We start from the raw sequence: 26,234 nt of genomic DNA, 5'->3' as shown, positions 1-26,234 counted from the left end.
GGACGCGGGGGGTTGGGGGGGACGCGGTCGGGACGGCCCGGGCGCAGGGGCGGTCCCGGCCCCGCAGGCCCCGCCCCGGCCCGAGCCTCCTCCGGCCACTGCTGGGCCGCGGGCGGGACGCCCGGGGCGGCGCGCGGAGGAGGAAGCTCGCCGGCCGCGGCCCGGGACCTGCCCAGACGCGCCGGTCGGGAACGCCGGGCGCCGCGTCCCCATTTCCCAGGTGTGCGGGGCCGGGGCGCAGTCCCGGGCCGCGGCCGCACATCGCCTCCTGCTCGCCCCGCGCGGCCGCCCGGCCTCCGGGCCCGCGCCGCCGGCCGCGCACCCCCGGCCCCGCCGCGCCCCCCTCCACGCCCCCCGCGAGCCCCGCCGGCCGCGCGCTCATGTCCTAGGCTCGCCGCCCGCCGGCCCTGCACCCCTGCCGGGGGGGGCTGCCCTGGGAAGTTGGGGCCAGGCGCGCCGGGTATGCGCCATCACCATGTCCCGCCTGGGCTGGTGGCTCGGTGAGGTCCAGTGGCTGCTCTTGGTGTCGCTCTTCGTCGTGGCCCTGGGCACGGTGGGCCTGTACCTGGCGCAGTGGGCGCTGGCCAGGGCGCGACCCCGGCCCCCGCGGCGGGCTGCCGAGCCTGGCGAGGGCCGGCGCCCCGAGTCGGACGCGCTGCTCGCCTGGATCCTGACGCTGAACAGCTGGAGGAACCAGTGGCAGGCCGCCTGGGTGACCGCCCTGAACGATGAGGCCGAACGGAAAGGGGTGAGTTGTCTGCGAGGGCGGCTGGTGGCCGCGGGGCTGGTGGCCGGGTGCGGGCGGTCGCGGCAGCGCTCTGCCCTGGAGCCTCGCCACAGCCCCGGCCTGATGCAAGTGAGCCTCCCCCGCGGCAGAGCGCTCTGGAAAGTTAGGAGGCAGACCGGAGAGCGAAGGACCCGTGATGGGGGACCAAGACAAAGCGGCTGGATCTTGCCCCCCACACATCACGTGTGCCAGACCCCGGGCGCCCCGGGAGGGACTTGTGGGAGGCGCCCACTGCCCTCCTGGCTCCCCTGCCCCTTCTGGGGTCCCAGGTGGATTCCGGTACCAGCGGGACACTTACTGCTTTTGCACCTGATGGATGAGTAACCGTGACCCCAATACGATCCCTTGTATAGAAGTGCATTTTTCCCCAAGAATGTATTTCCCAAAGGCCTGCGTTCCTTGACCCATGGAGGTGGTGGCCGTTTGCTGAGTGCCAGCCACTTGCGGGACATTGTTCGGGGGGCTTTCGGTACCTCGATCTGCTCTTTGGATCCTCACGGCACCTGGCACAGAGGCGTTGTCAACGTTGTACAGGTGGGGAAACTGAGGCCTAGACAGGCTCGGCGACCCGCCCAAGGTCACACGGCCTGTGGGTGGCCGAGCTGGGATTGGGAGCCAGCTGCCTCCGCCCTCACAGCTCAGGGACTTATCACGTAACTGCTCCTGCGTTCTCCTGCGGTGCGTTTCTTCCGTGGCTGATGATGTGGTGACTTACTTTTACGCTTGAGACATCTTGATGACAAGCCCCCGGCGTGCACTCTTTCTAGGCGTTCCACAGAGGGATCGAGGCCTGGTGTGTTTGGGGAGGTACCCCCCAGTCTTTGCTCGTCACCCTCGGCGGTCCCCCTCCTTCACCTGCCTGTGCAGCTCAGGGGAGAAGCCTGTGGCCATTCGCTTTAAGGAGAGCGAATGTTTCATGTCTGCATGCCTCACCCTCCAGAATAGTCCCTAGGGGCCCCTCTGGCTGGTCTTTCCCCCTGGCCTTGACGTGCCCAGCCAGAGATTTAAAAAACGAAGAGTCTTTGAGTGTAAATGAATATAAATTCATCGACTCAAAAGACCGTGTTCTGAGCTGTTGAAAAAACAAACTGTACCTTTTAGATGAAAAAAAAAAAAAAAAAAAACAGCTCAAGGTCAGCTGACTGCCGTCTGTCTTGATGCCTAGAATCTGTGCCCCAGCTGCCCAGAGCTGGACATCTCCTACTCGGGGCACCCCCTCACCTCTCCCCGTCTCTCGCTCTCTCTCTCAAGTTATCTCCACACCCAGGCTTGAACTCACAACCCTGAGATCGAGAGTCACGAGCTTTCCTGATTGAGCCAGCCAGAGACTCTGGAACCACCCCACCTCTTGTGGGGGACTTAAAGCCATGTGACCTCACGCATGTGCGCAAACACGGATTCGTTTCCCCAAGAGGCCGCTCTCTTTGACCCCCGCGGGTGACCTGGCGTCGTGGGCCTGGGTTCCGTGGCCGCGCATACTTTGGGCTGGTGGTGTGAACAGGTGGGAGCCCCTTCCCAGGTCTCTGTCAAATTCGAGCAAGCCTGGGCCGCGTGATCTGCGGCGCCCCTCACGTCTAACCGTGGGTCTCCCGACAGCTTCCGGCGCAGAGGCATGACCCTTGCGTCCTGCAGATGTGGGATGGCCCTGCTTCAGTCGTGTCTCTTCAGGTCCTGACATTTCTTGATTGGCCTAAAAAAAATAGGGTTGCCTTAGATGGGATGCTTCCAGATTACCCATGTGCCTGGAGCGTTGAGGAAGAAAGGAGGAACGCTCTGGTCTGGAATTGGTCTTTGGTCGGCCAGGTAAAGCCGAGAACACCGAAGAAATAGCTGAAGGTGTTGCCCAGGTCACCCGCATTTTTTGTGTGGGAGCGGGCCGCGCTCTGTGTTCGGGGACAGAGGTTTGGCCTGTGTGTTCTCTGTTCTCTACCTGCTGCTGGCCACCCCTGCAGGGTCTTAGACATCAGTGTTTCCCCGGTGTCTGCCCGGAAGTGGCAGTAATGCACCAGGGTCAAGCTGAAAACGGGCAGATCTGCTCTGATGGCTTTGTGAGGACGCAGGTTCGTCGCCATCGTGGTGTCAGGTGCGGATTGGCTGTGGGTGCCTGGTGTTTCTCCGCCCGCCCTGATGCCTGGAAGCGTTGCTTGATTTGATCTCAGATGGCACGTTTTGCAGACAGGATCTGGGTAAGTGAGTCGTCGTACCCTGCCCTGTCCAGGCCCACCGCTGTCCCCGCGCTGACTGGCGGCCTGGTAGAGCAGGTGCTGGTGTGGCGTGAGTGGTTGTCCCGACCCTGGTGGCCGGCCAGCCCCGCGGGAGTTTCCCTTGTCGTCCTCCTCCGGCTCTGTTCCCGCTAATCCCCGATTAGGGTTGACACCGGGAGCCTGCTCTCCGCCCCAGAGCAGCAGCTTAGCGGCGCCCTCCTGCCCCTGCCCTGGCCTGGGACGCCCCTTCTCAGCCCGTCACTGGGGGGGTTGAGGACACACTGGCTGGCATCTTCCATGCAGGTGGAATTGTCTGTCACCGGAGACAGTGGCCCTTCCCCACGTAAACTCTCTGCTCCAGCTTTGAATTTTAACTCTGGAGGGAACCCTAAACTCTGTAGCAGAGCCCCTTCCATGTGCTGGAGAGGCCGGGCTCACCTAGCCCCCGGGCGGGTGTCCCTGTGCTGTGCCCGTGGCTGGAGTCACGCTCGCCGTGCACGGCAGGTTTCCCTTTGAGACCCACACGTTCCCGTGATTGAGGCACGGCCGGAAAGGGTGAAAGGGCGCGGTTGTTTGACCTAGCGTCCTAACAATGGGCATCTCTGGCGTCCGAGGACGGATCAGTGACTTGCGGCCTCTCCTTTGACCCCGGATGACCAGTGACTGTGGCAATGCAGGCCGCTCGTGTCAGACGGGCCCCTGGGATTCCGGCTCTCGCTCCAGAGGCGTTTGTAAATTAGGCGGGATGGTGACTCGGGGAGCCACAAGAGGAAAGCCTCGCCGCTGGGCCAGCTGGTGGGGTGGTGCCGGGGGCTTGGGGAGCACAGACGGGTTGCCCCTCCCCCGCCCCACAGTTCAGACCCGGTAGGTTGGCCAAACGCAGGCAGCATATACTGTGGTCGTCCCCAGCTCCCCAGGTAGCTTCTCGCCAGTGAGGGGCCTGCAGAGACACCCCTGTCCCTCAGCCGGCCACCAGGCAATCAGGGCCCCCCCCCACCCAGCCACACGTCCCCCCTGGTGCTGCAAACACGGGATTCCCATCCAGCTGGTGGCGGTTGAGTCGCGGAGAACAGAAAGCCACCAGAGCTGGCTCAGTCGCCGGCCTGGGAACTAATACCCCAGCATCCCAAGGCAACAGCTGGCGCTCTCCCTCCGGCCCCCCTGCACTTACCTGAATGTTTACAAAGCGGTTTGTGGTGAGCGTCAGCGGCCCCGCCGGCGCTGTGTGTCCCCAGCACCCAGCCAGGAGGCCCTGGAAGCCAGGGTGCTGGTGGACGGGCAGCCGGGGCAGGGTGTCCCTCTCGGGGCAGACGCTGCCGGGCCACACGGGGGGAGGGTGGGGGGTCGGGGGTGGGCCCAGAGCGAGGGCTGTGTTCCGTGGCCGGTGCTTCTGGACTTGGATGGAAGGGGGCTGCCCAGCTTGGCTGAGGCCCTGAGTTAGGAGGGTCACCCAAGCTATTTGTCTCTTGAGTCATTTGCCTGGGGATTTTTTCGGAGGAATGTTCTCAATGCAGAGGACCAGCACTGCGGGACAATTTGTGGTCTTTAAAAAAAAAAAAAAAAAAAAAAAAAAAGACGCCGTGTGAACTTGAACCTTGTTATTAATAGCTCTGACTTGTGTATGAGCCTTGACATTTGAAAAAGTAAACAAAGCGACAAGACTTCACAGTTTCTCGCCGCGAGCTTTGAGCGGCGCTCACAAAAAATCCAAACTCCGTGACCGGCGCGCCCGGCCACAATATAGGAGGTCAGTCGGTAAGAACGTGAAGGTGACTTTGGGTCAGGGCCGTGGATCTGTCCCACCCTGAACCGATTGTCTTTCTGTTGCTCAAACATTCAGGGTTCTGTCCTTGTGGGGCCTTCCCACGGGCCATTCCTTTTGTCCGGAACACTTCATTAACCTTCCAGGTCGCAGCGCAGAGGCCCCCGGGCCTCCCGTTCTGTGAGGATGCTGCCCTAGCCCCAGCCCAGCCACCTGCCCTGCTCCCTGCACCTCGCGGTCACTTGTGCCCTGGTCCGCTCCCTGGACGGTGAGCCCGGCCGGCCAGACCCCTGACCCTCCGGGCACGGCCGCCTCTGCACCCGGCACAAGGCTGGCCTGGAGCAGGTGGCAGTCTGGGGGGGGGAATGTCAGGCCCCGGTAGGAACCTGTCCCTGGAGGAGGAGGAACCGGGGAGGGGGGGGGCACGTGCATCACCTCGTCTGGACACAGGCCTTCCCTCCCTGGGAGCCGGCCAAGCCTGGGCAAAACAAGCTGTTTCATGTGCTTTGTTTTTCGCTTCTAAAGAATCAACAGTAAACGAGGCTCACTGATGACTTTGCAAATTGTCAATCCGCAACCCGGGAGGAGGCTCCAGTTCCCGCTGGGCTTTGCGCTCACCCGTTCTCCTAAAGAGACAGGAATTCGGGGGAAGGAAGAGTGGGTGTCGTGCGTACGTCAACTTGAACGCGGCCAAAGCTAACTTCCATTCCCACCGGCCCGGCCGTGGGTTGCTGAGGAGGGAGGGGACTTCTCGAACGGCTTGGAACAGCAGTGTGTGCCCTGTTGAGGCCAGAAGGCAGCTCTGGGGCTGTGTGACCTTGGGCAAGCCTGACCTCTCTGTGCTTCCCCGGTAGAAGAGGACAGTTTGGGGTTCAACCTGGAAAACAGTCCACCGCGGGTGAGATGGGCCCCGTGTGGGGCAGGTAGGAAGAAGGGTCAGTAAAGGTGGGCAGTTTCCTTGCAAAGCCTTTAAAAAGAAAACAAAACAACTTTTTACTGCTTTTAGATAGAGTTACAAAAATAACAGAGTTCCATACATTTCCTCGCCCAGCCTTACATAACCAGAACATAGCATCGGAACCAAGAAATTAACACCGGCACAATGTTACCAGAATTCCTAGTGCCCTGATACAAGCAGTGCCACTTAGGAGGAATTGACATCCGCACAAAGCCTTTAGCTGAAGACCTTCCTCGAATTTCACCCAGACTGCCAGTACCCTTTCATCGTTCCGGGGTCCCACGCAGGTCCCACGGCGGGCACTGAACCGCGGTCTCGCCCAGTCTCCCCGAGTCTATAATCGTTCCCCAGGCTTTCATTGTCTTGCGTGACCTTGAGGACTCTGAAGAGGATGGATTGTCGTGTTGCCCCACGGCCCTCGGCTTGGTGTTTTTACAGGATTGGGCTGTGAAACCACAGGAGTCATGTGCCCCTATTAGTGTCCTGTATCGTGGGCTTTGTGATGTCAGAGTACTTACTGCTGGGACGTTGGCCTCGGTCCCGTGGTTAGGATGGTTTCTGTCGGGTTTTCTGCTCTATACCTTGTCTCCTGTCCTGTCCTCACCTTTGTGGTGAACAGATACTTCCGGGAGCTACTTTGAGACGATGTGAATCTGGCACTTGTCAAACTTCAGCTCACTGATTTTGGCATCCAGGGTGTACCTGGTCTGCAACATTTGCTTCCGTACAGTTTGTGGCTGATGGTTCTCCGTTTCCTTCTCTCCTGCGTTTGTTCATTGCAGTTCTACTGCAAGAAAGAGCTACCCGTCTCCTCCTTGTCCGTATCCACTCGATGATCGGCACTTGTGCGGCTCGTGGATATTTCTTGGTAGCCTCTTGTGTTCTTCCATCCCGATACCGAACGTGTATTGATTTAGCACTTCCTTTCTTCGTGACTCCACAAGACGTTTATTCTAGACTCCTCTCCAGCTTTTTATTTTCCCCTCTTCCAGCCCTGGGTTCAGTCCCAGCTTTTTATTTTCCCCTCTTCCAGCCCTGGGTTCAGTCACTTCTGCCAGCAGTGCTGATGCCTTTCCTTGGGGAGGTGTTTAGAAACCAAGATCTGGGCATCGTGTGTGCTCATTACTGCTGGGGTCTCATTCCTTCCACACCCTTTCAGTGCACAGAGCTCGGAAATAAGTGTGTGTTTGCACATGTCGGCCATTCTGGACCTTTCTGTCCGCCTCTGAGAGAGCATGACTTCACACTGATGGCTCGGATTGCAGCCCGACAGCGCAGAGTTCAGCCTCCTTCTTTCCTTAATTGTACCTTCCGTCTCCAAGACTGAGGCATCTGGCCCTTCCTGTCTGTAACATATTTACTTACTGGGTCAGTTCTAGGACTCGCACAAAGTCGTTTCAGCATTGCTAAGGTTAGCGCCCACGAGAAACACACCTACTGACGAGGTTATGCCTGCTGCAGTCAGGCTGTTGTCATCCAAAGTTTCTTAGGCGAGATGTGTGTCTTCCCACCCCTTTGGGGGTGGGAGTTATGGCGTTCATTTGTAATAGGGGTAGGTTTGTTTGTTGGTATTTGTGTTCCATCTGGGATTTCTCCCACATCCTGACTTTTTTTAGAGTTCATTTATTTTTTTTTAAATTTTTTTAATGTTTATTTATTTTTGAGAGAGAGACACAGAGGGTGAGCAAGGGAGGGGCAGAGAGAGAGGGAGACACAGAATCCGAAGCAGGCTCCAGGCTCCGAGCTGTCAGCACAGAGCCCGACGCGGGGCTTGAACTCATGAGCTGTGAGATGGTGACCTGAGCCGAAATCAGCTGCCCAACCGACTGAGCCACCCAGATGCCCCAAGAGTTCATTTATTTAAGAGAGAGAGAGAGAGAGAGCAGGGGAGGGGTGGGGGGGGAGAGAGAGAAAATCCCAAGCAGGCTTCCCACCATCAGCACAGAGCCCGACTCGGAGCTGTGAGATCGTGATCTGAGCCAAAAGCAAGAGTCAGATGCTTCACCAACTAAACCACCCAGACACCCCCCGCTCCTGATTTTTAAAATTCATTTTTTACCCAGTGATTTGGAATGCCACGTTCGACGTATACGAAGTGTGTCTGTGCATTTGGGTGTATTCTGGACGGGCTGTTCTAGTCCCCTGGACCGTCTGCGTGTTCATGCACCTGCACCACACAGTTTGAATCGCGGAGGTTCTGCAACATGTGTTCACGCTGGGTGGTCCTCCTCCTGGTTTTCCTTCCTCAGCGCGCTCCTGCCGATGCCTGTGTGTTGCTTCTCCGTGCGGGCGTGAAGTCTTGCCCTGTAGACTCTGCAACGGACAGGGTGTGAGCGATTCCGCGTGCTCGCTGGGCTTCCGGAACCCGAGCCTCAGGCAGCGTGGGAGGGAAAAGGAATCCCCGGGTCCTTATTTGAACACAAATACCGTACTTCCTTTGCGAGACCGCCGCTTGACGTCGAATCTCCCAGCGGAACCTTCTCAGGGTTTCGGTCCCAAAGGTGCCGGAGGTGGGAGAGGACAACCTGCATCCACTGATCTGGGGGCAGCAGGTGATGATGTTGAATCTCTATCAGTCAGCTCCCTGAGCCAGCGGTTCTGTGCGCTCAGCGAGCTCGCGGCGGGCACCTGCCGCTGGCCAGCAGGGCACACACGGGACACAACCTCCGGCCATGGGGAGTGTCTGCAGAGGGGCCCGGGCCGTGACTGCATCTCTCTTGAGAAGTAGACTGGATTCTCCCCGGATGACTTTTAGGGGGTGAGGTAGATGTCACTAAAAGCAGGGCGAGGTTAGAAGCATGTTAACGAGAACGTCCTGTGTCTTTCAGTGTCACTCTTGGTCCTCGGGAATTGTTAAGAAACAGCCCCGGGAGAACTCCATCACTTGCTCGATGGCACTGTGCTTGCCAGGAGAGCTTTGGTGCATTTTGGCTCAGGTCATGATCTCATGGTTCGTGGGTTTGAGCCCCACACTCTGACAGCATGGAACCTGGTTGGGTTTCTCTGTCTCTCTCTCGCTCTCTCTCTCTCATTCCCTCTGTCTGTCCCCCCACTCAAAATAAATAAATAAACTTAAAAACATAAGAAATTGAAAAGGCCAAGACTTGGTTGACTATCCCAGCCCTGATTTATTATTTTATAAAACATCAGTGTTACTGCCTTGTGGACATATTAATTTAATTGCCTATGTCTCATTTGGAGATTAAAAAAAAAATTTTTTTTTTGGGGCGCCTGGGTGGCTCAGTCGGTTGAGCGTCCGACTTCAGCTCAGGTCACAATCTCGCGGTCCGTGAGTTCGAGCCCCGCGTCAGGCTCTGGGCTGATGGCTCAGAGCCTGGAGCCTGCTTCCGATTCTGTGTCTCCCCCTCTCTCTGCCCCTCCCCCGTTCATGCTCTGTCTCTCTCTGTCTCAAAAATAAATAAAAACGTTAAAAAAAAAATTTTTTTTAAATAAAAAAAAAATTTTTTTTTAAGTTCATTTATTTTGAGAGAGAGCGTGAGCTTGGGCTGGGAAGGGGGGGCGGGTAGAGAGACGGGGAGAGAAAGAATTCTAAGCAGGCTCCGTGTTACCAGCACAGAGCCGGATGTGGGGCTGGAACTCCCAAACTGTGAGATCATGACCTGAGCTGAAATCAGGAGTCGGACGCTTAGCCCACCGAGCTACCCAGGCACCCCTCATTTGGAGATTTTTAATTGCAAAAACCAAAATGGACCTAGGCTGATAAGCCGCAGAAGGGTTTACTCACGGGGTACGGTAAGGTGCACAGAGCTGAGGGCAGAGTTGAACCAGGAGACCTTGGGGGGCAGGAGCCCGGCGGCTCCAAAGCTCTGGGCAGCAGGGGCTCAGGAACCCGCTCCTTGAGCACAGCAGCCAGGCTGGTTCATTCTGAGCCAAGGGATCTCAAGTTCCGGCGAGAGGTGGCCGGGCCCTGGGAGAGGGGAAGGGGCCGCACCTGAAGTCACAACGCGGGCAACCACGTGGACGGGGAGAGGCGGTCCTCTGAGACCAGAGAGAAGGCTGGCCTCTGCCAGGAGAAGAGGACGGAGCCCTTGAACTTGCCGTGCTTGGCCAGATATGGTGCTGGACCTGCGGGGTCACCCCAAGCACGCTGCCCCGGGAGCCGGGCTTCTCTCCTGCCCGTGTAAACACGGGTGTTCAGGGTTCCCTTTGCCGTCGTTAGGGCCACCTCCCTGGGTTGTTTGCCATCCCGCTCTGGGAACCAAAGCCCGGCCCGGGCACACCGCGTCGTGAGCAGGTTCTCGGGGGCGTGTGCTCTCCGTGACCCCTGCTGCTGTTTAGAAGCACACATTTGAGTGACAGGAGTCAGATGACGTTCCCAGATTTGCAGAGCTTTCTCGCCGGTGTGCCGGTTTTAAGGAGGGCCTCACTGTGCTTCTCCCTCTGTTCCAGGGCCCGCTGCTCCTGTCCTTCGAGGAGGACCCGCTGTGGCAGCCCCTGGGGCTGGAGGTGCACCGGGTCTCCAGCGTGGCCAGGTCAGCCCAGGAGAAGGTGAGCTGGGGCGTGGGCGCCTGCCGTGGACCCTTACCTGCCGAGGGAGCAAATGTAAAGCCTAGGTGGCGGGGGTCGGGGGGAGGTTATTGGGTCTGAGGATTATTGAAAACGTGGGCACCTTAAAAACCTAAAAAAAAAAAAAAAAATTCCGGTCTATCCTGTGATGAACGGATTCGTAAGCTATGGTCGATCAGCACAACGGGATGTGCTTTGGCCTTAAAAAAGGAGAGACGGACGCATGCCGCATGCCCGGGCCTCGAACACACGGTGTCGAGTGAAGAAGCCGCTTCTCGTGTGACGGCGCTTATGTCGCGTGTCCCGGATGGACCAATCCAGGGAGACGGGACGTGGACTCAGGGTCGCCGGGCGCGGGGTGGGGGGCAACGGATCCTGCCTGCCCACGGGCGCAGCGTGTCTTTATGGGGTGACGGGCAAGTTAAACGACCTGTGAATTACATCTCAACAAAATGCATATATTTATGCGTGTGCGTATATACAGGTGGCATAGATTTGAGCCGTTTCGATGCTACGGAGAGTTCATCTTCCAGCCCGTGATCGTTCACAGGTTAAAATTACTTCTTAGCCGGGTCGAATCCTGTGAATGGTGAAAACAGAAATTTTGTGTTTTCATGGCAAGTATCTGCAAAAAGTCCTCAGACGTTTTCTCTTACATGCAAGGGTTACGCCCCTGTGTCTGTCTACCTTTTCCTGCCAAGTTGCACACGCGCCATTTAGCAGACAGTGGGGGGCAGCTGCGTGAGCCCAGGTGGCTGGAGAAGGAGAGCATCGCCGGACCCCGAGCCCTGCCCCTTGGATTCTGCTCCCCGTCCCCGCTGTAGAGCGTTGTTTGCCGCGCGGGTTCCTTTTCTGTTGGTTTGTTGGTTGGTTTGTTTAGAGACAGAGAGAGCAAGCGGGGGAGGGGGAGAGAGAGAGAAAATCCCAAGCAGGCTGTCCGCGCAGAGCCCGACGCGGGGCTCGAGCCCACAAACTGTGAGACCGTGACCTGAGCCGAAGTCGGACGCTCCACCGCCTGAGCCCTCCCCCCCCCCCCCCCCCCGGGCGCGCCTGGTTGCTTCTCTTTGCAGCTCAGGCTTCTGGCTGGACCACAGCCTACGTGTTCATCTTCTGTCGGTGGATAAGCGAGTTGTGTTCTGTCTTCCACAAGCACAGCAAACCCGCGTGGCGCTTGGCAGGGTCACTGTCCCGAGTCCTCAGGCGCCAGCAGGGGGACGGCTCACGAGCAGGTGAGCTGCAGGGTTGTAGGCGTGCCCGCTGCACCTTGACCAAGGGTTCCAGGATTGGCCACCAGAGCGCCGTTCCCTGCCTGCTGCGTCCTGGCGGCCCAGGAGGGCTCTCCGCCCCCCTCCCCCTTGCCGGTGCTGGAGTCTCGTGCGACGTTCTCCCTGTAACGACGGTGGGGAAGTCTCTGGAAGATATTGGGGTTACAGGAGGAGGCTGGTGGTAACGATGCCGGGGTGCTGAGACCAGCATGGCCCGTGAGGGCTGAAGGGGCTGGGCAAGCAGGCGCCCGGTGCTTTTATGACACTGGGGGGCTGAGGCCAGTTCACTCCGGGAGCCCCCTCCCTGTCATTGGCCGATAGGGACCGAAGCCCTTCGTGGTGGCAGTTTCTGCTTGGTGCTATGTGACGCTGTCCCAGTCGGGGAGGAAGAGTTCAGGGCTGGCCCGGAGGTGCAGAGGAGGGAACCGACAGGTGGACCTAGCGATCGAGCATTTTCGAAGGTCTTCACGTTTAGTGCTAGAAAAGCAACCTCAGGAAGCGGATGGTGAAGCCATGTTTATTTTAATGCAGCGACAGAAATGGCGCACGCTCACGAAAACGTTGGGAACAGTGTATGGGCGCCTGGGTGGCTCCGTCGGCTAAGCGTCCGACTTCAGCTCGGGTCACGATCTCGCGGTCCGTGAGTTCGAGCCCCGCGTGGGGCTCTGTGCTGACGGCTCGGAGCCTGGAGCCTGTTCCGGATTCTGTGTCTCCCCCTCTCTCTGCCCCTCCCCTGCTTGCCCTCCGTCTCTCTCTTTTTAAAAAAAAAAAAAAAGGTTGAAAAAATATAGACACCTGTCCTCTTGTCCCCTGCACGTAGCCCTCTTCCTCTGCTCCCCCCGGGAAGGGGCCGCTGCCCCCCGCCCCAAGTGAACTCTCTGAAGGGTCTTACGCACATACAGGATCTTGTTTCGTCTTACGAGTTTCTTTAGAGCTTTTGACTTCCACGTGTTCGTGGCCAGATGAGGAAATGGGAGTCTGTCATTGCCTTGTCAAGGCTACGGGTGGTGCTGTCCTCGGGCCAGCTGGCCGGCCAGTCGGGTGTCAGGCCCCCAGACCCCCCCCAGACCAGTGGGGGGGGGCGCCCTGTTGGCATCTGCCTGGCCCCTGGGAGGTTGGGTGTAGGAAACCCCCCAGTTCGAGGGTCCTGCGCGCCGCCTTCCCCGTTCATGGACGGACGGACGGGCGGACGAGCCTTCTGGCTGACCACGGTGCGTTTGAAGTCACGAAGGCAGGTTCATCAGAGTCTCTGTTGTGCTGTGACCTTGGAGGGAGGTCTCTTGACACCTGTGTGCCAGGGGAGGTGGGAACACGCCAGAGCCTGTCCCCTCGCCCTCTGGGACCTCGAACCTTGTGTTCTTGGACCGCTGCATCGGGCAGGACGCTCACAGCAATGGGGTCCTCCTCCTCTTAGGATCTGCCCGCCCCCCAACCCCCAACATGTTCACATGTACCGAAGCCTCTGTCAGCTTCGCTACGTATCTTCCGTGCCCCGCGCGGTTCTTGAGAAGGAGGAAGCTGTGACGGCACTTGGGACCCACCAACAAAGGTTAGAAAGAAATACAGACGTGTGGTTTCGCGGGTGTCACCCTCCCCTTCCTGAGCTCGCCCTGTGTGATCGGCCTGTATCTTTCCCATCTCCCCGACCCAGCCCTGATGAGGGACCTGTGGGATGGCACCTGAGTTAATGACAAGGACACGTCCAGGCTGGACCAAGCGGGCCGAGCGTGTAGTCACATCTCTGGTGGTCTAGATGCGAATGGGGACTCCGGTCTCCCTTTGTGAGCACCTTCCCGACTCGTGTTTGGCCCTGAGTCCCTGCGGGCCACCAAGGAACCGAACCCGGCCTGCCCCGCTCTCAGGGTGCCCGGTGCTGGACTTTTTCCTGCAACCCCTGGAGACCCCAAACTAATCGCCTTGGCAGATGTCTTGCTCATCAGCAAATGCCCCACCGCCTCGTCCCACGCCGAGAGTGAGGTGTCGCTCAGCTTAGGGAGGTGTGAGTCGTCTTGCACAGCCCGTGATGGGTGCCGAACGCTCACCCTGGCCGGCCTCGGCTCAGCAGGTGCGCCGCACGCCTGCAGCGCCCGGACGCCAGGGGTGTGGGCTTTTTCCAACCCGCAACAACCAACTGGGTGTTCGTAGCTTGGTTCCATTCTGAGCCGGATTCCACACGGGGCCCCAGGGGAAGGGCGCAGCCGCACACGACTACCCCCTTTTCAGATGCCAGTCTCCAGTCCGGGCCATAAAGTCGGGGATTCCCACTCCTCCTCGGGTTTGATGATTTGCTGCCACAACTCACGGCATCCGGGAAACCAGCTTACTTCCTAGTGTTCACATCACGGGGAGAGACCAGCCAGAGGGGACAGATGCACGGGGCAAGGGCTGGGCAAGGGGCCCCTCTCCGGGCACACCACCCTCCTAGCACCCTGTCGTGTGGGCGGACCCAGAGCTGTCCAAATCCCACCGTTTGGAGTTTTTCTGCAGGTTTCATGACTCGGGCGGGATTGAGTAAATCACTAGCAAATCACGGTTGAACTCCCTGGAGGCCAGGAGTGGGGCCGAAGGTTCCAACCCCCTGATCGTGGCTGGCGTTGCTGGGAACCAGCCGCCGTCCCGCAGCGACGCATGGGCCTCCCGCCACCAGTCATCTCCATGGCACGCACAAAACACCGCCATCGTTTGGGAGACTGCAGTGGTTTTGGGAGCCGGGAGCCGGGGACAAAGACCAGACGTTTATCCCAAGCACCAAGCCCTGCGGGGGTTTTGAGTGGTGGAGTTTCCTGCAGGAATTCTGTCCTTGCAGGGAGCCTGTGCTCGCCTGGCGGGACATCTTTCTGTCACATCCCTGTCGCTGTGGCTCCCTGCGTGTGGGCTCGGCTGGCCCCGGCGGGAGGCAGGACCCAGGCGTTCCCCGTGGGCATCACCTTTGAACTTTTCTCCCGGGACTCTCTCTGCCTTCTCTTCCAGTCCCAACACGCACTGAATATATTTATTTCTCCCAGACTGTAATTACCCTCTTACACAAGAGCGACGAGTTTCTACCTACGTTCTCTTTCTGCACACATCCTGGGAGAGTTTTGCTGCAGAACGTTTGACCCAGAAAAGGAGAGCCTTTGTTTCTCCAGCGCACGTGGCCCGAGAGCGAGTTCTTCCCCCGCGAGACGTCCCACTAGCCCTTTCACGGCGTGTCCGTGGATTTAGAAATGCCGCGCCGGGTTCCGTGGAGGGAAGAGGGCCGTGTGGCCACTCCTCCAGTGTGAGTCAGGCTTTGAGAGTCGTGCCGTGACAGGTACCCAGTGACGGAGCCGTGCATTTCCTGTCGGGAGCGTGGCGTATCTCCTTGGACACAACCGCTCGGAAGGCTTGCGGCTGAGAACAAGGGTCACGCTTGGTGCTGGAAGCCGTCTTGGGAGGCTGTGAGCCACGTTGGCTTTCTTGGTGTGAGGCCAGGTGTCCTGTGGAAAGCCTTAATTATCCGTGTCTGCAGCGCCATCTGTAAATAAATAGAGGCTTCTTATGGTATATAAATAAATAGAGGCTTCTAATGGTATAATGATCATCTGTAGGTTACAGTTGAGAATCGACGTAATAACCCACCCAGCGTGGAGGAAAGCCCAGCTCAGAAGCCCGGGAGACACCGGCTGGATCTGGGCTCGTTTGGGCGCTTCCTTCTCGCTCTGAGCCGTAGGCAGGTAGGGTCGGCGAAGGACGCGTCCTTCCCCGGCAGGGTTGTGGGACGAGCGAGGGCCAGCCTGTGCCCTGGCCCCCGATGCTATCGGGGCCACCGGCCTGGCCTCTTCGTGTTCACCATACTTCTCTGCCGGAACAAGAATCACGCCCGTTGTCCAGAGGAGGAAACCGAGGCGCAGAGAGGCTCAATCACTTGGCCAACTTGACTCTGAGCTACGAAGTAGTAGAGGCTAGAGTTGAAGCCCAGTCAGCCTCCAGAAGCAGGCTGGAGCACGGTGCGCCATCGTCCCTGCTGGGACTGCACATCCTTGCCGTCCTTTCCCGCCTGCTCCCGCCCCCACCCGGCCGCGAAAGAGACGGTGGCGAAGGGGGGGCGAGAGGGAAGGGCAAGAACTCACCTCTGCTTCTGGAAAACAGAACAAACAGAACTGAGACAACCGCGCGGACTCTCCCCCAGAATCTTGTTCCGCGTTGCGTGTCGGGGAACCCACAGCCGGCCCGGGGTGTGTGTCGTGCACTGTGCGTGCCCGTGCTTTCTACCTGAGGCTGTCACCGGTGTGTGTACTGAGACCTACTCTGAGAGCATCCGGGGTCCCCTGTGCTCTTCCCAGACCTCAGCGGGCCCCTCGGTTTGCAAGGGTGGCACGGTCCGGGTTGTCCGTGGTTCTCTCCCTGGCTGCAAGAAGCCTGGTTGATTATTATTATTATTATTATTATTATTATTATTATTATTTTGCTTCGTGTGACTTGAAGTTCCAGGTTCCCCATTAGCCTCGTATGCACGCAACAACGCTGGCAGGTTGTGAAATTGTTTTGAACCGACGTCTTTCCAAAGGCAGGCATGGAGATTCCTCAGCGGAGGCCCCACCCTCTGAGACCCAGTGTGGACGCCACCCTGGAAACGGGGAGCCGTGCCTCCTGGGAGCTGCACCTGCGTGGGTTCGCGCGTACCGAGTTCCGGGCTGGGCCAGCCCAGGGGTTCCGGGTAAAGGACCCGCAGACCAGCTGCAGCTTTGTTGGCGTGTTGGAGTTCTGGGAAGCAGCGTTCAGGGTAGGCGTGACAGCAGGGCTGCTGTAGACAGGGAGCACGGCAGCCAGCTGAGAAAAGACCCGATTCCCTCCGGCCTTCATTTTATTTGTTTGTTTGTTTAGAAGATTTATTTATTCTGAGAGAGAGAGAGAGCCCGTGCACGAGTGGGGGAGAGGCGGAGAGAGAGAGAGGGAGAGAGAATCCCAAGCAGGCTCCACACTGTCGGCGCAGGGCCTGATGCGGGGCTCGATCTCACGAACCGGTGAGATCATGACCTGAGCCGAAACCGAGAGTCGGACGCTTAGCCTCCTGAGCCCCCCAGGTGCCCGCCTCCTGCCTTCGTTCTAAAGGGAGTGTCCTGTACGTGTCACGTAATACACGGGGGTGATGAAAGAGAATGGCACGTTCCCGGACAGAGTTTTAAGCTAAGGAATGCCCACGGTTACCGCGTTACGTAGTAACAGTACTTCCTGGGGGTGTATCCTTCCTGCAAAGCCTTGTCGTTCATCGGAAAGTGTCCCCCAACGAGAGGAGGCATGGGAGTACTCCTGGGGTAGGGTGTCGGAGCCCGTGTGGCCCGGGGCACGCCCATCAGTACGATCCACTGGGACATGGGCCCAGCATTCCACGGGTTGGGTTGCCATCTTGTTTCCAGCGTCTTTCGTCTTTCCCCCGGGTGAACAGGATTAACTTCGTAGATATTCTGATGATATTGACCTCTAATGGGTTTTGCTCGGTTTTGTTTTGTTTTTTAAAGTGGATTTCTGTATTTTGAGGTGGGGGGAAGGGCAGCGATGGGGGAGACAGAGTCCCAAGCAGGCTCCGCGTCGTCAGCACAGGGCCCGACCCGGGGCTCCATCTCATGAACCGCGAGATCACGACCTGAGCCAAAAGCACGAGTCGGACGTTGAACCAACTGAGCCATCCAGGCGCCCCTCATGGACTTTACTTTTTAAATTGAGTCTCTACCCCAGGGTCGAAATAATTGTTCGCGTCAGCCTGGTGCCGTCGTAAAGAATATTTACAGAGGGGAGTCTGGAGAGCAGCGTTGGGAGCTCCGAGCGATTGGTGAAGGGGCTTTACGTGCATTTCATTTTGCAGCTCTTTCCTCAGGCTGTTGTAAAGCGTGATCACAGCGAGAAAGATCCAGTGACATCAGCCCTTCCGTTGCGTTTTCACGGCTGTGTTCCCGGTTCTTGTGGGGACAGAAGTAATTACATTATTTCCAGTTCTCTGGAGTGTTCTCAGAGAAGAAGGAGCTGAGGCAGCTATACAGGAAGCTTAATTGGAAAGGAACGGGGAAAGAGTGCCCTGAGATGTGACGCTATTACAGGCCTTTCTCTGGCAAGCGTTAGCAAAACTCAGGGGTGCCTAGGCCTGGGATCCTTTGGCCCCGAGTCTAAACAAAGGAATACGGTTTCAAGATAAGAACCTATTTGCAGAGGCGTGCGACTGTTGGAGCTCGTGGTCTTGAAGCTGGAGAGAGAGCGCACAGGAAAGTGAATGAAGCCCCCCCCCTTCCCCCCCCCCCCCCCCCCCGCCCAGTCTGTTCTGTCCAAACAGATTACGGTGATGTGAGCTCGCCCTCACGTTCCCCTGATGCATCCCTCCCAGGCTTCTCCCTCGATCTATGGGAGTGGACCAGGCCTTTACCTTTGGGACCCTCACTACGTGAAGTCCATCCCCCATAAACGCTCTCTCCTGCAGAAGAGGGGGGTTTATCTGGGGGACACGCTGCAGCTCTTCGTTGGTGCGATTTTGAAATGGTTTATGTAATCGAGGAGTTGTCTCCTGCCTTTGAAAAAATGTCTCAGGCATAAAGCAGGTGGGCTGGTGGCTGGCTGCGTCCAAGGGAGCCCCTCCCTGTGCTCCCAGATCAGGGCTTCGTGGAGTCCTGGTCTGGGGCTGGAGGCTCATGTCTGTTCTCGGAGAAGTGCTTGGTCCCATCGCAGATACTAGATACTGTTTCTCCCTAACTTAAAATATTTTTTTTTAATGTTTAGTTATTTAAAAAAATTTTTTTTAATGTTTATTTTTGACAGGGAGAGAGAGAGACAGAGCACGAGCAGGGGAGGGGCAGAGAGAGAGGGAGACACAGGATCCGAAGCAGGCTCCAGGCTCCGAGCCGTCAGCACAGAGCCTGACAAGGGGCTCGAACCCACTCACGGTGAGATCGTGACCTGAGCCAAAGTCGGACGCTTAGCTGACTGAGCCACCCAGGCGCCCCCAGTTTCTACTCAACTTTGTAAGTCCACCATCAATATCAGACTACCTCAGCGAGCAGCCCGAGCACCGAGGACTGTGAAACTTCCGAAGGGATCCTCGTAAACGTGGGTGTGCTTGGGGGTGGGGAGACTGCGGGTTAAGATCAGGGTCTCCACCTGTTCGTCCTTATTTAGGCGGATGTCAACCCTGGACGTTCTGGCCCCTTGGGAAGCTGACCGGGTGGAAGGGTCTCTGGAACCTCGGGTCAGGCGACCCTGCCTTCTGCTGCTCCGGAAGGGGTCCCCTGTGCGGTGGTGAAGGCTCGCCACCATTCGCCGGGGTTGAGAGAATTTAATCTCCATTGTGGATAACACCTTAATGCACTCAAAGAAGATTACTTATTGTGAAAGCCTTTCCATTTTGTTCTTGTCCATTTGACAAATGGGGCATTATTATTCCCAGGGTGGCAGGGGCAGAGGCTGGCCCGGACGAGGGTTTGGCCCTGCTCATTGTCCCTCCAGCTGGGCTCCCAGCAGCCCCAGCTCCAGTCGCGTTTTGTTGGGCCATGCTGAAGTGTTGAGGCAGGTTCAGACTGTTGCTTTCGTTAGCTTTTCCACCTGTAATGCGGCAGGGACACCTGTCTGTGTGACAGGTTTTATTTAGGGGGTCGGAACCCATAGGTCTGGCAAGACTGCACTTGGTCTGGGTCAAAGACATTTGGGACCTACAGATACCCCATGTTTATAATATCGCACTTACTTTCTTGATGTGACTTGAATAGTAATTGGGACCGTTGGAGCCTTGTATTCGAGAAGTTTTAAAGTCTTTTTAAATTTAAATCTGCTTGTTGATTTATTTGTTCTTTTTTTTTTTTTTAATTTTTGAGAGAGAGAGAGAGAGAGAGAGAGAGATAGAATGCGAGCAGGGGAGGGGCGGAGAGGGGGAGACACAGAATCCGAAGCAGGCTCCGGGCTCTGAGTTGTCAGCACAGAGCTCGACGCGGGGCTCGAACCCACAGACCGCGAGATCATGACCTGAGCCGAAGTCGGACGCTCCACCAACTGAGTCACCCAGGTGGCCCTAAATTTTTTTTTATTTTAGGCAATCTCTATATCCAGTGTGGGGCTTGAACTCACAACCCTGGGATCAAGAATCACATCCTCCACCAACTGAGCCACTCAGGCGCCCGAAGCCATGGGGTTTTATTGGTAACATTCCAGTGAGCTTAGTGGAGACGGTTCCAAACACGTAACAGGAGTCAAGCTCTCACCCCGCGGTGTTTTGCTCGAAGCCGCGTAGAGGCCCGGGCTGTTGTGACAAAGGACAGTGAATGTTCTCCGTGTCATGTCATCCGTGCACGTAACTCCTCTGGCACGAAGCTATGTTCCTCCAGAAGGGATTGTTTACAGAGCATTTATTTTTGAAATGAATAGACGACATTTCTTGCACAAACATTTTTTCGTTCCAACCTTTTGTGAACTCGGGAGAGGCAAAAACAGGCTGGGGATACGTAAACTCCTCCGTGTAGACCGGGCTTCCGAGAGCGACCCACCGGAGTGGGTGCCATGGGTTGCCTGCAGTATTGAGAAAAGGCGAGGTTTTGTCATTCTGTGCCATCGAGGCCTTCCGCGGTGGATGCTGGAAATGGACCCTGTCCTGGGGGGTGGGGGGGTGGGGTTAGCGTCCAGGTCGGGTCTTTGCGGGAGGAGCAGACGAGCCGGGGTGGAGAGGCCCTGGCCAAGGGCGGGCGGGCAATGGGTTGGGGAGGGAGGAGCTAGCTGGGGTTGGGAAAGAGGAAGGGGGCAGATGACCCAGCCTGAACTTTGTGAAACAGCGGCCTGACAGAGTAACTGTTTTGATAATCTTTCCGCTTGGTATTTTATTTTAGATTCTGATAAATCCACCAGAGAGTTAAAGAATTTTCTTCTCCTTCCCAAGTGACAGCCTGCGGTGTTCCCTTGGGAATGTGGGGGGTAACCTCCTGCCTTACGCCCGGCCTCCTGATGGGTCCCAGTCATCCCCAGGGGCTTGCTCGGCAGTCTTCCAGGGTGGGGGTGACCCTCCATTCTAGAAGATCCTCTCCCGTGGCGGGAATCTGTGGCAGAAACTTGATATTTCTCTGTTCGGTAACAGCTCTCTCTGAAATGCTTTGTGATTTTTATCGGGGATACGGTCTGGCTTATTCCTGGTGTGATTACTTGTCTTTGTCGTGTAGGTCCTTCAGCGAACTCACTCTATGATTCTATTTTTGTTGAACCATATAATTTCCTAAGCGTTTAATATTTTATATGTCCTTTGAATTATCCCCGCGTCTTTGAAAACCATAATAGGTTGAAAATTATTCAGATGGAAACAGCTTCTTGTGTCCTGGGTATATTTTTAAATGTTGTGCTTGCAACATCTATCACTTGTGTTGTTTTGAGGCTCGTTTTTAGTGAGCGGAGACGGCTAACGGCTTTTACTCCATAGGCACGTGGAAATATCTGGGGAATTTTAAATCGGCTGGTGGGGAGAAATGGAACAGTGTCAAGGGAAAACTTCTTGTGGGGAAAGAATATAACAACTGCTGGGCGAAACAGAGTGTTAGCTCTGGAGAAACGCATCAGGAAGAAAAGACTTGCAACACTGTTCCCAGTTTTCAAACTAAGTAATAGAAAATATGTGAATCTGGGTATTTATCCAAGTCTGGAACTCTAAATTCTCGTCCTTGCTAACTTGGAACGTCCTGAGTATTGTAGTCGATGAACTAAAAGAGGTACACGGAACGAATTCTCCTGTCATACCTTGTCCCTCCACCAGGTGGTGTCCTGTCACGTGGTGGGCGAGGCCATGCAGTTCCTGGTCAGTGCGGGGCCCGCATCCCCGGGAGACACGGGGCGCCAGCTGTACGGTGTCAAGCTGTCCCCAGTTCATTTACAGGTAAGCGTGGGTAGATCGAGTGAGTCGTGGGGAGACAGTGCTCGTAAACCTGTGGGGTAAGCGTAAGCGTGACTGTGGGGCTGTGATTCCCTGATTTTATTAATCATTCATTTCATAGTTTCCAGACCTTCTGTACTATATTGTACCTGCAGGAAATAAAGCGTGCGTGTTGTGTATATGCGCACACACGCACACACGTATGACACGTGCACGCGTGTGCACATGCACGCACATACATGCACACATACACATATGCATAAAGACACGTGCACACACACATACACATGCACGCACACGTATGACATGCATACGTGTATGCACAAAGACGTGCACATGCACGCACACACGTACACACAGATATGTGCACACGTAGCACACACGCATATATGCGCACACACATGTACGATGTGCACACACATGTGCACGCACACAGTCATGCCCACACGTATGCACATACACACATGCACGCACATATGTGCACACATACATGCATGCACAAAGACGTGTGCAGATGCACACACACATACATGCACACACATCTACACACAGACATGCGCGCACACATCCATACGTGCACATACATGTACGGCACGCGCACACGTACGTATGTGCACGCACATGTACACACAGGCATGCGCACATGTGTGCACACGCGTGCACAATACATGTGTGCAAAGATACACGCACACATACGCATGTACATGTGCACGCACACATCTACACACAGACATGTGCACACGTACACACACACACACACACACACACACGATGAATTCAGAGGTTGCCCATTCACCGAAATTGGGAGATGTGATATTTCTCAAGGCATGTCCACAAATCCGGGATGTCGTTGGCAGGTAGGACAAGGCAAGTGGCATCTGAGGTGGAGGACAGCTGTGCTGCTTCAGGACCCAGTGCCGGACTCTTTCGGAAAGAGTCTGCTTTATTTATTTGTTTGTTTATTAATGTTTATGTTTGCGAGAGAGAGTGAGCAGGGGAGGGGCAGAGAGGGGGGAGACCCAGAATCCGAAGCAGGCTCCAGGCTCCGAGCCGTCAGCACAGAGCCCGACGCGGGGCTCGAACCCACAAACCGCGAGATCGTGACCTGAGCCGAAGTCGGACGCTTGACCCCCTGAACCACCCAGGCGCCCCATGGAAAACTCAACTTTAAAATGGCTCAGTTGGTTAAGTGTCCCGACCCTTGATTTCGGCTCCGGTCACGATCTTGTGCTTTGTGAGCTAGGACCCCGCGTAGGGCTCTGCGCTGACCGCACGGAGCCTGCTTGGGATCTTCTCTCCCCTTCTGTCTCTCTGCCCCTCCCATGCGTGCACTCTGTCTTTCAAAAATAAATAAATAAACTTAAAAAAAAAAGAGAAAGATCTTTAAAAGAACTCTTAGTATGTTTTACAAGTTAAAAGATGAGTGTTCCTGTAGTTTTTCTGATTACAGGCTTGTTATTATGATAATTACAGACTCGTACAGGCCTCCCTCGTTTTATTGCGCTTCATAGATACCACGTTTACCAACCGAAGGTTTGCGGTGGCCTCTGCGTGTTCCTCCATCACAGTTGGGTGATTCTGTAACACGTCCTACTTTGTCCTTAATCTGTTTCTCACGGGGATCTGTGATCAGTGATTACAGCTCACTGAGAGCTCAGATGATGGTTACCAATTTTTAGCAATACAGTATGTTTTGATTAAGTCAATGCACGTACGCCGTCACCTGTTAGACGTGACGCTGTTGCACGCTGAGAGTGTTGGCGTAACTTTTATGCGCCGGGGGGGGGGAAGCCAGGCAAATTCATTTCACTTGCTTTCTCGTGACACCTGCTCTGTCGTGGTCTGGACCGAACCTGCAGTGTCTGTGAGGTGTGCTGGTGTATATTTTGCATAATGTTAATGATGATACGTATAGAAGTTACGTAGAGACATGTATAGTAATTATAAGAGGCTTATTGGTCAAGCTCCGGGTGCCCAAAGCGTCAGTAACTGTGTGTCTCTCCCGCGAAGCGGGGGTCCACGGGCGCCCCATTCGGCCAGCGTGTGAGCACTGTAAATTTCTGGGTCTGTTCTAGGGGTCCCTGCTGATGCAACCGTGGGTTTCCTTTCCTCTGTCCTTGTGCTTGGCTGCCTAAGTGGGGAATGAGCCCAAGTCATCCAGCGCCCCCAGCCACAAGGGAGGACACTGCTCCACATGCTTTTCCTACACAGACGTGGTTTTGCATACCCAGGGCAAACCAGATTTTCTGGCTACCTAAATGGCCTTTTTCTGAGATCCAGCCCCTGCTCGCCCCCAGCCCCAGCCGCCAACACTTCCTTTCTGAGAGGTGAGGGGGGGTGAGCGTCACAACACGCACTCGTCAGAGGCTAATGCCCTCTCGCTCGCCCCCGAGATTTTGGACAGTGTAACTGGAAAACACCTCCAACGTCTGGGACGCGCTTACCCGACGTTCACCGCCTGTTCCGGAACAGACGGAGTCCTGCCAGACCCATCCACCTCCGGCGAGGAAATGGCGTTTTCCGAGATGGTTCACGTGCCATTTCGTGCAGCTCAGGCACAAGGAGCACAGTTGTATCTTTGATCTCTTAACGCACTTTGAATCCACTCTGTGGATTCCCCTTCGGAGCACAGGGGGCTGCTGGAGGTGGCTGGGTTATTAACGACCAAGGCGGGAGATACTCCGGGCGCTCTGTTGTGGCCGTTACAAGTGCATCGGGGGGCCTGCGTTGGCCTCGCAGCCCTGAAGCAAGTCCCCACAGGCTTAGCTTAGCATGCCACCAGCGTCCCACGTCCCCGTTCCGGAGGCCCGTCGGTCTGGAAGCTCTGGGGGGACCCGTTTCCTTGCTCACTGGGCTGTCGGCGTGATTCGGGTCCTTAGGGCCGGAGGGCCGAGAGCCTGTGTCCTCGCCAGAGGTCAGCTAGAGGCTGTTGGCAGCTTGGACGGGCCCCCTCATTCCCGAGCTCTTGGCATCCTCCCTCCGTCGTGAAGGCCCCTCGCTGGCCTGCTCTCCTGCCTTCCTCTCCCGTCTCTAAGGGCTCACCTGATTCCCCGGGGCTCGCTGGGGTAGCCCTTACCCTAGTCTCTCCCGCGAAGCCCCCTTTTGCCATATCAGGCCATGTAGTCACGGGTCACGAGAATCTTCGCGAGGACATCTCTACGGGGGGGGCAGTATTCTGCCGCCACAGATGGGGCGGGTTCGACGGATGGCTGCCAGGGCTCAGAGTCCGGTTAGAGGGTGGGTGTTGGCCCAGGCAAGAGAGGAGGTGCACAGCCCGTGAGGGGTGCACGGGAGTGGGGTTGGGCTGAGCTCTGGCTTCCTTCCGTTCCTCCCTCTCCTTCGCGCCTTGGTGACACTGCCGAGGAGAAATGCAGGGCCCAGGGAATTATTCATGTGATAGACTACAGAGTTGAGGGACATGTGGCCCTCAGCCGCCAGCGCTGAGGGCCCTGAGTGGCAGGTTGAGGCCGAGGAAGGCACTGGCGGGGATGGGGCCGGGCTGCAGGGAGGTCCGGGGGGGGGGGGCGGTGCTAGAGTTTTCCTTACCGTTTTGAGAAGGCAAGGGGAGGCCAGGCGGGTGTCTAAGAACGTAAATGAACTCGCGCACACGCGTGCACACACACACAGACCTACGCGCGCACGGATGCGCTTGGGGTTTTGGTGGGAAGGGCAGCTCCCCAACAACCGTGTTTCTTCGTAGCTGGAGCTCCACATGAAGGACAAGAGAGACGACATCCAGATCAAGTGGTCCTTCGTCAGCACTCCAGAAACGGCCGTCACCGTCCAGCCCAAAGCACCGGTGGAGGTCAGTCCGTGAGTTTTTACGATCCCCGCCCCCCCGCGTCGGTGTGTGTGAACGTGCTCGCAGGTCGCGAGCGCCCGATCTGGGGAGCAGAGGCTCGGACCAGCGCCTCCCTGGGCAGGCTTCTCCCCTCGTCCCAGAGAACGGGGCGGCCGCGGCAGGGCGTTGGATGAATCTGACGCCGGCCCGACCCAGCTGCTCATCTGGGCATGAACTCTGGCATCTGAGCACCCCATTTCCCCCTCTGTGAAGCGACGAGAAATTGGGGGCGGGGTTAAAAAAAGACTCAAGTACGTGAGCAGAACGAGGTCCGTCCATCCGCACGATGGAGTATTTTTTCAGCCGCAAACAAGGAATGAGGTTCTGACACCTGCTGCCACATGGAGGAACCTCGAAAAGGTCAAGCAGAGCGAGGCAAGCCGACACGAAAACACGTGTTTACGAGCTGTCGCAGTGGGCAAACCGTAGACGTGGAAGGCAGAGCAGTGGCCGGCAGGGGCAGTTGGTTGGAGGGGAAGTGGCCGCGGGGAGCGAGAGATCAGGGTAGGGGTGACAGAGTGAGGGTGGTTGCACAGCACTGAGCGTCCCAATGCTCACAGCAGAGCGTCCCAAAGCTACCGGAATGTCTGCTTTAAAATGGTGAATTTTATGTCCTGCGGATTTCACCTCACTTGAAGAAAATCGGTGTTATGGAGGACGTGTTGAAGGGAAGGGACGACATGTTAAGTACAGGCCGCGGAGCCTTAACGCCTGGGTTGGGCTCTCGGCTCTGCCGCTCATGCGCCGGGTGACCCTACGCGTGGTAATTCACTTCTCTGTGCGTTAGTGTCCTCGTCGCTCGAGTGGGAACAATGATAGTCAAGGTGGTCGCGAAGATTAAATGAGCTAGTACCTAGAAGCTCCTAGGATCGAGTCTGACTTATCCTAAGAGTGACGTGGGTATTTGCTGTTTTGATACTTATTAGAGTCTCTAGCAGAGAGTAGATGTTCACTAATGGGCACGTTGGGACTAAGTTGGCCAGAGCGGGACCTGGCCGGCCGTCTGCAGACCGATCCCTGAGATCCCTCCAACCCTGCAAGTCAGA

The 26,234-nt window shown here is 56.7% G+C and overlaps 1 protein-coding gene across 1 annotated transcript in view; it reads left to right on the top strand.

The window, feature by feature from the left end:
* The first annotated feature begins 415 nt into the window (after positions 1–415).
* The window catches only part of C2CD2 (C2 calcium dependent domain containing 2), a 48,575-nt gene continuing 22,756 nt past the window's right edge, over positions 416–26,234 (top strand). The window contains exons 1-4 of the mRNA XM_047099780.1: positions 416–748; positions 10,122–10,220; positions 21,231–21,350; positions 25,048–25,152. Of these exons, the coding sequence (XP_046955736.1) occupies positions 476–748; positions 10,122–10,220; positions 21,231–21,350; positions 25,048–25,152 (597 nt within the window). The 5' untranslated portion in view covers positions 416–475. The remainder of the gene's footprint in view (positions 749–10,121; positions 10,221–21,230; positions 21,351–25,047; positions 25,153–26,234) is intronic.

Source organism: Lynx rufus, unplaced genomic scaffold (assembly GCF_022079265.1).
Source record: "Lynx rufus isolate CCGP_SWC_20201006 ecotype Redwood Valley unplaced genomic scaffold, mLynRuf1.p SCAF_5, whole genome shotgun sequence".
Classification (NCBI taxonomy): domain Eukaryota; kingdom Metazoa; phylum Chordata; class Mammalia; order Carnivora; family Felidae; genus Lynx; species Lynx rufus.
Note: the sequence above shows the minus strand (reverse complement) of the source record. Positions and strands in the feature narration are given on the sequence as shown.